The sequence below is a fragment of the Staurois parvus genome, unplaced genomic scaffold (genome assembly GCF_062004578.1).
Source record: "Staurois parvus isolate SC_StPar_1 unplaced genomic scaffold, SC_StPar_1.0 ptg000275l, whole genome shotgun sequence".
NCBI lineage: Eukaryota > Metazoa > Chordata > Amphibia > Anura > Ranidae > Staurois > Staurois parvus.
In genome coordinates, this window is record NW_028318071.1 from 3,529,328 (window position 1) to 3,543,059 (window position 13,732).

The 13,732-nt window shown below is 39.6% G+C and overlaps 1 protein-coding gene across 6 annotated transcripts in view; it reads right to left on the reverse strand.

Moving 5' to 3' along the window:
• The window catches only part of LOC149459085 (latent-transforming growth factor beta-binding protein 3-like), a 999,560-nt gene that overhangs the window by 495,964 nt on the left and 489,864 nt on the right, over positions 1-13,732 (reverse strand). For all 6 annotated transcript variants that reach the window (XM_089681663.1, XM_089681666.1, XM_089681665.1 and 3 more), the window contains one exon: positions 5,298-5,381. In XM_089681663.1, the coding sequence (XP_089537789.1) occupies positions 5,298-5,381 (84 nt within the window). The remainder of the gene's footprint in view (positions 1-5,297; positions 5,382-13,732) is intronic.

A 13,732-nucleotide genomic window follows, 5' to 3' on the forward strand; every position in this document is an offset into this window, starting at 1 on the left:
GATTAAGAGCGCCGGGGACAGGGGACAGCCCTGTCTCATCCCTCGCCAAATAGGAAAGGGATCTGAGAAATACCCAGAGTATTTAATGGAAGCCGAAGGGGAAGAATACAAGGCTTGAATCCAAGAAAGAATAGAATTCCCAAAGCCCCAACAAGACAGCACAAACTGCAGATAATCCCAGGATAGAGAATCAAAGGCTTTATATATGTCTATGGACAATAGGAATTTTCTGCTGTTGTAGAACATGTATAAGATGGACCACCTTACGAACGTTATCACCTGCCTGCCTCCCAGGGACAAAACCTACTTGGTCCCTGTAGACCAGACTATGCAAATATTTATTGATACAAAGACTAAGGATGGAAGAATGCCTCTGCCTGAGCCATAGGGAAGGAATCTGGTTTAGTTGCAATAGGATCGGTTTATGGGGTTTCCCCACAGAATTAAGTTTCCTGGTCAGCATCGGACCCGGCTTATTAGCACAGGAATAAAATTTGCTTTTGGTGTTCTGCCTCTGAAGAAGCAAGTAGGTCCAACTCTGCAACCTGAGCGTCCCAGGCGCGTTTATGGGCCGCAGATGGAAATTACTTCCAACGAGCATCCGCAGAGGCCAATAAAAAATGAAGTTCCTAAAGTCGGTGCTCCCACTCCTGCTTCCGAACTGCCGCCAGCTGTATAACATGATCCCGCACTGTGGCTTTATGCGCCTCTCACAGGGGCACCACCGAAGAGACAGATCCCGAGTTTTCTGTAAAGTATGTGCGTAAGAAAGATTCTATTTGTTGGCAGGTAACCTGAGTGGTCAATAGAGAATCATTAATGCGCCAGTGAAAGGGGCGCCGTACTGACCCAGAGAGGGCAAGGAGGAGTACCAGGGGAGCATGGTCCAACCAGGGCAAAGAGACCAAATACATTTTTGCCAAGATTTATGAAGAAAGATTATTAATTGGCAAAATGTAATAAGAAAAACACTTATTTTCAAAATTTTGGGACTTTTTCATTTACATAGCAAAAAAAATAATAATCCCAGTGGTGAATAAAATACCACCAAAATAAAGTTTAATCTGTCTCAAAAAATGCTAAAAAATTCACATGGGTATAATGTTGCATGACAGCGCAATTGTCATTCAAAGTGTGATAGCACTGAAATCTGAAAATTGGCCTGGACAGGAAGGGGGTAAAAGTGTCCGGACTTGAAGTGGTTAAGGACATGCTACTGAAGAACCATTTTGACAAAGAACAGGTATGTGACCCTTGTGGATCGCAACCAAGGGATACTTTCAAATGTGGTCATTGTGCATTTTGTGAATTCATACAAGTCTCTAGCAACACAATGTAGATAGTTTTACCCCTAAACACTTTGTGAACTGTGAGACTGTTGACATAGTCTATCTGCTAACCTGTAATACCTTTTATGTAGGAAAGAAGCAAAGGTTTTTCTGGCAACGCAAAAAAGACCACGTGTCTGACATCAAGGGGCCAATTTGGAAAGCCCCATCGGACAACATTTTTCAGATAGATACAATTGTCAGCTAGAGTCACTAAGTTTCATGGATTTGGCTAGAATACATCCCCATTCCAGGGTGGGTGACTTTAACCGTTTCCATACCGGGCACTTTTACCCCCTTCCTGCCAAGGCCATTTTTCAGGTTTCAGCGCTCTCACACTTTGAATGATAATTGCGCGGTCATACAACATTGTACCCAAACTAAAATTTTATCAACTTCTTCACACAACTAGAGCTTTTTTTTGGTGGTATTTAGTCAACACTGGGGTTTTTATTTTTTGCTAAATTAACAAAAAAAGGCAGAAAATTTTGAAAAAAAAACACTTTTTTCTTTGTTTCTGTTATAAAAGTTTGCAAATAAATAATTGTTCTTCATAAATTTAGGGCAAAATGTATTCTGCTACACGTCTTTGGTGAAAATAACCTAAATTAGGATGTATTTTTTAGTTTGTAGGAAAGTTAGAGAGTTCACAAACTATGGGATATATCTGAATATTGATCAATCCTGAAGTACTGACAGCCAATCTAATTTCTTGAGGGCCAAGAATCTCAGAACAGTACAGATATCCTCCAAATTACCACTTTGTATTGTATTGTATATTTTTTCTTATAATTTTTTGAAAAATGAAAAAATGTAAAAAATTATTTTCACAATTTTTTTTTTTACATACTGTCACCAGTGCAGCACAGCGTCATCATATAACTGGCATGGCGGTGATCAAGGACACTGACTGGTGACAGTATGAAAAAAAAAATTATAATTTGTTTACATTTGTTTTTATTTTTTATTACATTTTTTTAAAGATTTTTTTTCATATTTCACTATCACTAAAGTAGTACAATCTTACCATAGCAACATTGTACTACTTTGGGGAAGTGATCAGTATTTTTTTTTTTTTTTTTTACACAATTTGCTTATAGCAAAGAATTACTTTGCTATAAGCAAGCATTTACCTGAATGACATCGATTCATTCAGGGGGGGGTTTTTGTTTTTTTTTGTGCTTAGCTGTGATTTGGCCACGGCTAATCACATGACACAGCTGGGCTGTGATTGGCCAGCTTGTGCATGTGATCGCTGTGACCATTCACAGCTAGACACACTAGTATACAATGGATGGCATGCATGAAGCCATCCATTGTATACAACTGTCATGTAACCTGCTGTGATTGGTCACAGCAGGTCACATGGTACCGGTAACGGGGCCGGTACTCAGATCTGTCATTGGCCGTGTCCGAGGTACATGGCCGTTGACAGATCGCGCCACTGCGGATGCCATATGGCGTCCACCCGGAGGGACGAGGGGTTTTGCAGGCCGCCTTCTGGCTATAGGCCGGGTGGGAACCTGTTAACAAACACATTCTGCATGTCCCATTTATAACAGAAGTATGAGATAAATCTGTCTCCGTTCACTCTATTGTTAATGTCTGTAAAGGAAATTTGTAAAATCTGTATAAAACTGTATTTTAGGTTGTATGCTTTGCCTATGTATTGCTCACTGAACTCATTGTGCACACAGCACTAATAATGTTTTTATTACATGTTTGCATTCTTTCAAATCCTGATTAGAAATGTGCCTGCCTATGTAATGCCCTTTGTTACCATAAAAGCACAATTGTAATATTAATGTGATACCTTCGCAATCATGTGTATAAACAAAGCTTCCAATGCACTGAAGAAACAGAACAGTGATGTGGAAAGATGCTGAGTGTATCTTTTGTGTCTGTTCCCTACTGCAGTAGTTATTAATAATTTGGAACCACTAATCAATATGGGGATAGGAATTGCTGAATGTCCAGAACAATGCTCGAATATGTAGAGGAAAGCATGCTATCCTTGGACATCATTGTAAGGATACGTATAGATTGTACACCTGAGGGAACATATAAGGTACTGACCAGAAAGGGGGTATCAATTTAGAATTCATCTCTATATGGTCTGGGGATGGGGGGGGGGGGGTATAGAGGGAAGATACAAGTTTTTAATTTATTTAGTATATATATATATTTTTTTTTTTTTTTTCTGTATTCTTATTTTATTTAATCTCTGTTTATTTTATTTTTCTTCTTTTTTCTGTTTGACTATAGGTTGATATTTTGTATCCCTTTAGGCTGTGTCCACACTGATGTTTGGTTTCATTTTTGTTTCCTGTGTCCCTGATCTTCAACCTTTGCCTCCATCCTGTTTGTAACATCATTTCCGGCGTGGCGGCCATTTTGACCGCATAGTTTTTTCATGGTCGATTCATTCAGCTTACCATGTGGCTTGCGTGTGTTGTCCTCCTCCCCCTTGGAAGGTCTGGCATTCCAGTTGGGCCACAATTGTGCGGTAGTTACCAGTGGGGAGGGGTCCTTGTGTTTGTGGATTTATGCAATACACTTTGGCATTTCATGGACATACACACATATGTACTATATTTTAGGAGTCTGTTAACTTGACTGCTAGATTTGGAGTGCTTAAGGATCAGTTTTAAACACTCTTCAGGGACATTTGCTGTCCTTTCATCTCTCTAAGTGAGGTTTGTCATAATAACATTATGGATATTTAGTGGAATAGGTTCTTTGAAGCACATGGATTTAGATAATATGCATTAAGTCTTTATATATTTATTTTGGAGCTGTCTCTCCTCTGTCTGTACTTTTATGGCCTCCCCACAGCCGGCAGGGATATGATGATGCTACAGGTGTATTTGGGGTGTGAGTGTGGATTGTTTTTTTCTCTCTATTTCCCTCCCTTTTCTTTTAGTTTGCTCTTTGCCTCCTAATGGTTATGATATTTTTGGATATTTTATATGATACATAGTATATATGCTTGCCTATATGTTTATTATATTGCTCTTCTTTTTTTTTCTAAATTTTAGAGTTAAAATAAGGTTTTACAAGAATTATGTCATATACTAATACAGAGTCCTGAAGAAGTGGCTTGTCGCCACAAAATGCGTTGACTGTAATATGTGACAATTGGACACACATATGTGAAAATAATGTTTCCCTGCTGTATGATGTACAATGAATTTTGTCTTTTTTATTCATTGATTTTTTTTATGTTGTTTTGAATAAATGAAGATTTTAACAAATTTTTGGTTGTTTTCATATGCCAATAAGCCATCCTAGATCACCCAGAATCTTTTTTTTTTCTTTTTTCAATTATTCATTTTTGTATTAAGACTTGTGTAAATACCCTCCAAGTTCCTTCCACAATTGTTTCTGTACATTCTTTAGTAAATCAGTCTCAGCATAAGAAGGACTTTTGTTTTTTAAAAACTGTATACAAGAGGCTAAGTGGTCTCCATTCTTGCCTTCCAGTTCTGGGTTCCCACTTTATCTGCACAAAGTTTATATTTTTTCCCTTTGTTTTTGTGGGTTTTCTCTGGGTGCTTTTGTTTCCTCCCACAATTAAAAAAAAAAATAGCTTAATTTTGTTTCTCCTAAGTTCCCATTGTTTTTTGTATAGAGATATTAAACTTTTGGCTCCTCTTGGGGACTGGGGCTGGTGTAAATCAATAATGGTACCATAGTCAGGGGTACCATGTAAATTCTGGAAATGTATGTGTACTGGATGAAATGTGTAACACATTTCAATCCATTTGTATTCTGTGAAAAACAGCACTGTGCGTGGACAGAATTCAAATTCTTTCAACTAACATTCCTGTGGTAAAACTGAAAATGATGTGACAAGACAGGTTAGAAAAAACATCTTATTGTGTTAACTTTTTGAATTAAATATTACAAAGCTAGAAGCTGCTTGACTGAAAAAAAATTATATAAAATAATTAATTAAATATTTCTTACCTCGATATGTGGGGATGCCATAACTCATAATATCAAGGTCAACGATAAATCCAACACCATCAGGGCAAAGTGTGAGGAATTCCACTGAAAAAATGTAAACAGTTTTGAAAAACAAATGGTATTGACAATTTAAATTAACAAATAATCATGGCCAGTAAGCCTTTTGAGGCCTTTGTTTTCTTTCCTAACAGCATGTTGATTTCCATCTGTGGGCCATACAGACAACTTTAAAACCAGGAATATAAATCAGGCAAGGTACTCTACTTTTGGTTATAATGAACAGCGTTGGCAATACAGTATATTCTAATTAGTCTTCTCTACAGTGCACAAGCGTTGACAGGGAATATGCTGATCAGAGGAGAAAGAAACAATGAACTGATGTTATGACTGGTCACTCCACTGCTGGTCCCTCCTGGTATCAGGCTGGGGATGAGTTCTTTACCATGTTGTGTTTCTATTGCAGGGGAGGTCAATGACTGGGGTTTACTGTCTTCTAGATACGCTTGCATCATGAAACAAGCTGCACATAATTTACAAACTCTGTTAAACATGTCACGTATACTTGATGTATTTCAACTGTGTATTTTAGCTACTTGCCTGGATTTCAGCATTTAGTCACCTATTGCTGTCTGTACTCAAGTTGGAGGAATTTTTGACCATTTACTGCCCCATGACAGATAAGTGAAGTGAGGAAAATCAGAGACACAGGCTTCAAGAAACTAAAGAAGTCCTTTCCTGTGCTACTAAAAATGTGTTATTGCTTTTTGTCCCCTGGGTGGGCTGCCACCACTGTCATAGGAACAGAAATGAGGGGAAATCTCCTCACCATGGGTAGAGATAACAGTAACAACTTGTCAGGGATTCTACTTTTTCCCCAAACTATGCAAAATAAACAGTAAAATATTTGGATGGGATTTCATTCTATAGTCAAATTATATAAATATAATAATAATATTATACATATAATATATATTATAATATAATATAAAAATATAAATATAAAAAGGAGACCATTTCCATAAAAGATCAGTTATTTAAAAAAAAGGATTTTTTTGCAGATGCACATTTTCATCTTAAGACGGAATGGCCATATGCATCCATATACCCTGTATTTGGAAGCACTGTTTCAATATTATCTGTAACCATCAAATGTGTATTTTGTGAACACAATTTTTTTCTTAGGCAGAGAAAATTGTTTCTGTTTATAAAATAGTATTTTGTACAAAAGATCATAGGTATGAAAGATAGTTTTGAAAGTCTACATGTGGGCTTTGGATATAGGTTGAATTCACTTTTCTCTTTTTCTCTGTATATTTCAGAATCACATTGGTAAAGTAACCAATATGGTAATACCAACCTTTCCTGGCTCTTTTTTTCCTAATTTTTTTCTTTTTTAAATAACAGAATTGGTTTTGCACAGAACAGATCCTCCTCTTCTTGGATCCACCGCTGGAGCTCCTGGCTCCTCCCCCACTGAGTAAGCAAGTTGCTTGCTATGGGGACACTCTTGTGTGCTCGCTCCCAAGTCAGCTATGTGTGAGCACAGCTCGGCCTCGCCCCCTCTCCCTTCTCACTGTTTGTGATTGACAGCAGTGGGAAACAATGGCTCCCATTGCTGTGTCTAAGCCAATGTGGAGGTAGAGAGCCGAGAGGGTCTCTGCTCTCATGCACATCTTTGGATAGTGATCAAGCTCAGGTAACTATAGGGGGAAAGGGGCTGGTGAGGAAGCTGCTGCAGAAGGTTTTTGCAGAAAACCTCTTGCCTTTACAACCACTTTAACTGATAAATAAATAAAAAAATAGAAACATCCCTTTTCCTCTGAAATCTGGCACATAGTCTATTTATTTCATGGACATTACACCATTGCCTAAATATGGCCACATGGCCATATTTGGGAAATGATGTCTCCACTATCCTGAGTGTCATTGGTTGTTTAGGAAGCAGCGGTTGCATGCACCTGCTGTGTCCTTACCAACCACAGGCATCACTCAATCCATTCCCTTACATGACTGGGAATCTCCATCCACGTAAGCAAGCAGATAGACAGAGAATGGAGCATTACAAAATGACCATATTCTGGCAATGATGTCACCACTATCCCTCTGTAGAAATGTATTTCAATTGAAATATTTGGCATAATAGGAATTATATTGTAAAGCAAGCTTGCAAGTTTTTGATTTTATGATTAGTCATAATTGATAGATTTGTGTGAAAGAGCTTTGGATGGCTTGTTCAAAATGCATGATTTTGGAGCTGAGCTATAGCAAGCCAGAATTATTAATAATGTAGTATGTGGAAAATGGGGACAGCTGGTCAGAGATATACTTGAAGTCATATGACTACAGTGGAATGCAGTTATAAGCTATGAAAATTGACAGAGAGATACAGTATGTTCCTCAAAGAGAATCATAAACACAGTTACTAGTTAGGTGATTAGAATTTGTGTGTAGTAATTATTCTTAAATACACTTACGGCCACTTTATTAGGTACACCTGTTCAATTGCTAGGTAACACAGATTGCTAATCAGCCAATCACATGGCAGCAACTGAATGCATTCTAGACGTGGTGAAGACAACTTTCTGAAGTTGAAACCAAGCATCAGAATGGGGAAGAAATGGGATTTAAGTGGCTTTGAACTCTGCATGGTTGTTGGTGCCAAACGGGCTGCTCTGAGTATTTTGAAAACTGCTGCTCTATTGGGACTTTCACGCACAACCATCTCTAGGGTTTACAGAGAATGGTCTGAAAAAGAGAAAATATCCAGTGACCGGCAGTTGTGTGGATGAAAATGCCTTGTTGATGTCAGAGATCAGAGGAGAATGGGCAGACTGGTTTGAGATGATAGAAAGGCTCGGTACAACCAAGGTATGCAGAATACTCTTTCTGAATGCACAAAACGTCAAACCTTTAAGCATATGGGCTACAGCAGCAGACCACTCCGGGTGCTACTCCTGTCAGCTAAGAACAGGAAACAGAGGCTACAATTAGCACAGGCTCACCAAAAGTGGACAACTGGAAAGACGTTGCCTGATCTGATGAGTCTCGATTACCCTAGAGATGGTTGTATGCGAAAATCCCAGTAGATCAGCGTTTTTTTAAAATATTCAGACCAGCCTGTCTGACACCAACAACCAAGCCACATTCCAAGCCATTTTAATCCCCTTTCTTCCCAATTCTAATGCTTGGTTTGAAATTCAGCAAGTCGCCTTCACCACATCTAGATGCCTAAATGCATTGAGTTGCTGCCATGTGACTGGCTGATTAGCAATTGTGTTACCAAACAATTGAACAGGTGTACCTAATAAAGTGGCTGGTGAGTGTATATCCACGTTGTACAGTATGTTTAATTGTATAAAATGTACATATTATGTGCAATAATAGATTCTTAAGTACTGTATACACGAGAATATCGGATTAATGATCATCGTTTTTTTTTTCATGCTAGTCTCATGTCGAAAGCAAAGAAGTTACTAAAGTTCCGAAAATTCCCATACGACTCAAAATTCGGAAGTGATGTAATGTACTTGTATTGTATTTTCAGACGAAAACTGTACTGGTTAAACAAAAATTGTACGAGAGTAATGATTACTGTATACATGTCATATCACTATAATGGAGTACAGGGCAGCTGGGATATACATACTGTATACATGTCATATCACTATAATGGAGTACAAGGGTGCTGGGATATACATTACTGTATACATGTCATATCACTATAATGGAGTACAGGGGAGCTGGGATATACATTACTGTATACATGTCATATCACTATAATGGAGTACAGGGGAGCTGGGATATACATTACTGTATACATGTCATATCACTATAATGGAGTACAGGGGAGCTGGGATATACATACTGTATACATGTCATATCACTATAATGGAGTACAGGGGAGCTGGGATATACATTACTCTATACATGTCATATCACTATAATGGAGTACAGGGGAGCTGGGATATACATTACTGTATACATGTCATATCACTATAATGGAGTACAGGGGAGCTGGGATATACATTACTGTATACATGTCATATCACTATAATGAAGTACAGGGGAGCTGGGATATACATTACTGTGTACAGTTTTATATTTTGGACTCTTTATTCTAAAGAAAAATGTAATTTCATAAGCTTTAAGGGGGCGTGGTTGGGGGCAGGTCAGGTGTGGGGTTTGGGGCAGGCCGGGGGTGGGGGTGGACTTGGGCAAGATTGGGTGGGGCAACTGGTGGAGAGTAAGTTTTGTGACCGGCTAGTAGGTCTGTACTCAAAATTTTAACCCCTGCATAAGCATATGCTGAAGGCATGACACTCCCCGCCTGGTATCCCATGGATACCACCTATGATGGTCCTTCTGGGGAGAGTAGTACAATTAGGTCAGTCACAGGTCTGAGGAAAAGTTTAGGCTTATCTTGCCTAATAACCTTAACCTCAACTTTCCTGACTTTCCCATTTCGCTTGGAAACACTTGGGTTTTCAGGCCCAAAGGCCATTCGTTCCTTCTTGACTGAGTCTTTCACGAGAACAATGGTGCCAGGTTCCAGCTTGGGCTTGCTGACTTGCCATTTGAAAATAATTGTACTCACGAGTCTCTTGGCTCCCATTATCCAGAGTCCAGCTGCACGTAAGGCTCCCTCTGTGAACAACATCCACTGTGTATGCCTTGCGACAATAATGCCAACCTTTGCAATGTCTTGATCCTGTTGATGTGGCTTTAAAAGATCTGGCAATGTGAATTAAGCAAGCTATAGCTCTGTATAGAGACTTTCAAGTTGAGAATCTATGAAAGCCCTGGGATCCCAACAATTTGTTAGAAACTGTTGTGTGCAGTGCTGAGACCTGAGGGCGGATTTCTGCATCAAATTCAGGCTCCAACAGTACATATGTGCCCTTTTCAGGCTTGTACAGGAAGGGTGGTCCTGTGAGCCATGTAGTATCTCTAAGGCGGCATGCTGGCATACCCCTTGTAGCATGATCTGCTGGGTTATGATCAGTTGATACATAATGACACTGGGTAGGCTGTGTAGACTTCCTGATCCTCAGGACTCTGTTATGTACATAGACATAGAACCTCTTGCTCTCATTGTAAATGTAACCCAGCACTACCTTGCTGTCTGTGTAAAACTCTGTCTTCATGTTCTACATCTGCTTCAGACATAATCAGTTCTGTTAGCTCCACTGCTAGAACAGCAGCACAAAGTTCTAATCTTGGAATGGTGGTTTCCGGACATGGTGCTATCTTGGTCTTACCCATTACAAATCCAATATGGACTTGACCCTTTGGGGTTTATTTACTAAAGCTGGAGAGTCCAAAATCAGACTCCCTTCTGCATAGAAACCAATCAGCTTCCAGGTTTCATTGCCAAAGCTTCATTGAACAAGCTGAGGTTAGAAGCTGATTGGTTTCTATTCAGAAGGGAGTCTGATTTTGGACTCTCCAGCTTTAGTAAATAAACCCCTTTATGTCAACTGACTTAAATTAGGCTACTGCGGGTATTGCATTTACTGAAGCATCACAGAATACACATAGATTTCTAGGCTGAACTCCTGCAGGAAAAAAAATGTGAGCATATGGCCTATGTATGTGTAGGCTAAATAATGTTTTTAAAGAGTCTCTCTATGCTACCCATACTGTCTCTTTCTCTGGAGGAAGTGGAGAATCCCAATCACATGTGTCTGCAGCAAGCTCTCTGAGCAGAATTTTACTTTGGACAGTCACAGGTGCTGCAAACTCGAGTGGGTCATACAGACTATGGTAGACAAGACACCTCACCATGTGAAAGGCTTTGGCTCCTGATCGACCTGGAAGGTGAGTCCTAGGTTGCGCTGCATGGGTAGCAAGTCTCTTGCCAAGTCTAGGTCTTTAAAATCACTGGCGTGATCTTGAGAAGGGAAGGCCTCCATTACAGCCTTGCTGTTTGAAGCTATCTTATGCAACCTAAGGTTTGAACAGGCAGGTGTGCTTTGGGTCCTCCTAAGTAGACTGATTGTAGCCTCAGGTGATGGAAGTGACTTCAGGCCATCATCTACATATAAGTCTCTCTCAATGAACCTTGTGTAACCTACATTTCTTGAAGGCTGTAAGGCAGTTTTTGCACGATGAGATTAACACCTTGGGCTGTATCTAGAAAGGCAAGGCAAATCTCCTTCTTCCTTGGCTACTTGGAGCTCTGACACCAGGTCGCTTAACTCTCTCAGCTTCTTGAAGCCTTTGTTAGGAATCTTAGGGAAGTCCTCTATTCTTTTGAAGAGTGAATTTTCTATGGCTTCTGGGGAACCGTAACACTCCTCAATTCTCTCCCATATCATGCTCAGTCCTCTACTTGGGAAGATAACATTGATGTCTCTGATTCTTCTTGCATGTTCTGCTGACTCATTTCCCAGCCATTTGACTCATAGATCATAGATCGGCCGTCTCACTTGCAGATAGATCTAGATCTTTTATTGCATTTCTGAAGGACGATCGCCATCCTCTATAGCCTTCAGGTCGGTCATTAAACCTTGTGAGTCCTTTTGTTAATAGCTCACGGCATGCAAAGAAATTGAGAAAATCCAACATCCCTTCATCTTTGTGTGAGTAGTCTGGAGGTGTTCTGTTGTACGGAGGACTTGGTGGGTATTTGTGGTCATCAGAAATGCTGTCACTGTGATTTCTACCCCACGACCCTTCCTTTCTGAAGTGGGCACTGTATCATAGGGGTTTTATAGCTTGGACGCAGGTTTCACTGAAGGCTCACCCAGTATGGGATTATTTTCTAGCTTGATGTAGGGTGTATGGACTGCAGGAGTCAACTCTGCTCTTGGAGCTGAATGTAGGCAGTCATTTGGCTTGGCATGTTGCAGCACATAGTCTGTAGTACACTGTAAATTGTCATGATGATCAGGTTTAATCTCAAGTATGTTGCTGAGTCTCTCACTGGTGGGGTTTGCAAGATGTCTGCCTCAACTACTGCTGCCGCTGCTTCCTTCTCTGCAGCCAATTTCTCTAACACAGCTTCTATGCGTAGCTTCTCTAACACAGCTTCTATGCGTAGCTTCTCTAGTTTCATTTGCATCTCTTTTTCAGCAAAGGCAGCCTTTACCTTTGCAGCGTCTGCTTTTGTGCGGGTAATAGCGACCATATCACTGCTTAGTGACCTCTTTGAGCTCTTGGAGCTAACCGAGACTTGGGATCTTGTCTTTAATGGCTCTGACTTTTTTTTTTACATGATGTCTTGCAATGTGGAAGCCTGTTAAAGGCTGTTGTTTCACTGGCTTTCAGTGTGTAAGCCTGTTTGGTGCCACTGTTTTGCTGGCCTTCTGTGTCCAGGCCTGTTTGGAGGCTGACGACAGAACTGCAGCTGAATAAATGTGGAGTCCTCTGGAGGAGATATAAGATGGCTGCTAGGAAATGTCTCTAAAACCTCATGGTGAAGACCATAGGATGATGGGAAAACTACGGTGGCTTTTAAGCAACAATATGTGTAACTACAGAAAATAATTTATAAAAAACTGTAATTATACAAAAGAGCCACTAGATGGCAATATTACAATTTACTTTACATTCCATAGCATAATAAACTAACAAAGGACATGACAAGCATATGCTGAAGGCATGACAGTCATATAAATTCTGTTGAAATGTGCAGCAACATGACCTGAAAGGTCACAAACAGATCATCAAATATACTCCTCCTACCAACTACCAAAAAGTAAAATATTTAGCTCAGTCTGCATTATGAAGCATAACTTTACATTGAAGGGGGTTTGTAGGACTAGCTAAACATATAAAAAGTGCCTGGTATTTGTAGGGTGAGGGAAACACACCGTCACATAAAGGCAAGGTGACAGACATTCATTCACTTCACTTCACTGACGTATATCCATATGCACACTAACATATTCACACAGGTCTTCTTTCTGCCTGAAACACATCACATCCTATTCACTTAGAAGGCAAATGCACATTGTAAAAGACAGATGTTTTTCTGAGCTTCCAGAGACATAGTCCTATTCCTCTTATTTTATTTTTTATTCATCATATTTTTGTTGTACTTACACTGAAGTGTTATTTACTTTTTTGTAATTATTTTGATGCTATTGTGTGATCAAAGCGAATCACATTTATTGCACACAATCTTATTTATTAAATATTTAAAGTGTCTCAAAATTCTACACTTCCTTCCTTTTAATAGCTGATGTTAGCTTGGGGAACTGTTATTCGGCTTTGTGTGCAGCAGGCAGGGTTTTTTGGGTAAGTCGCTGGCAGGCATAATGATTGACATGTTCCCATGGCAGTGACCCCCCCCCCAGCATGCTATTTTTTTATAAACCCTACGAGCCCAAAAAGTGGACATTTTTAATTTGACAGTATCGACTCCCATTGATTTCAATGGGGTTCGGCATTCAAACTTCTTTGAAATTCACTGAACTTTGCTCAAACCCTAC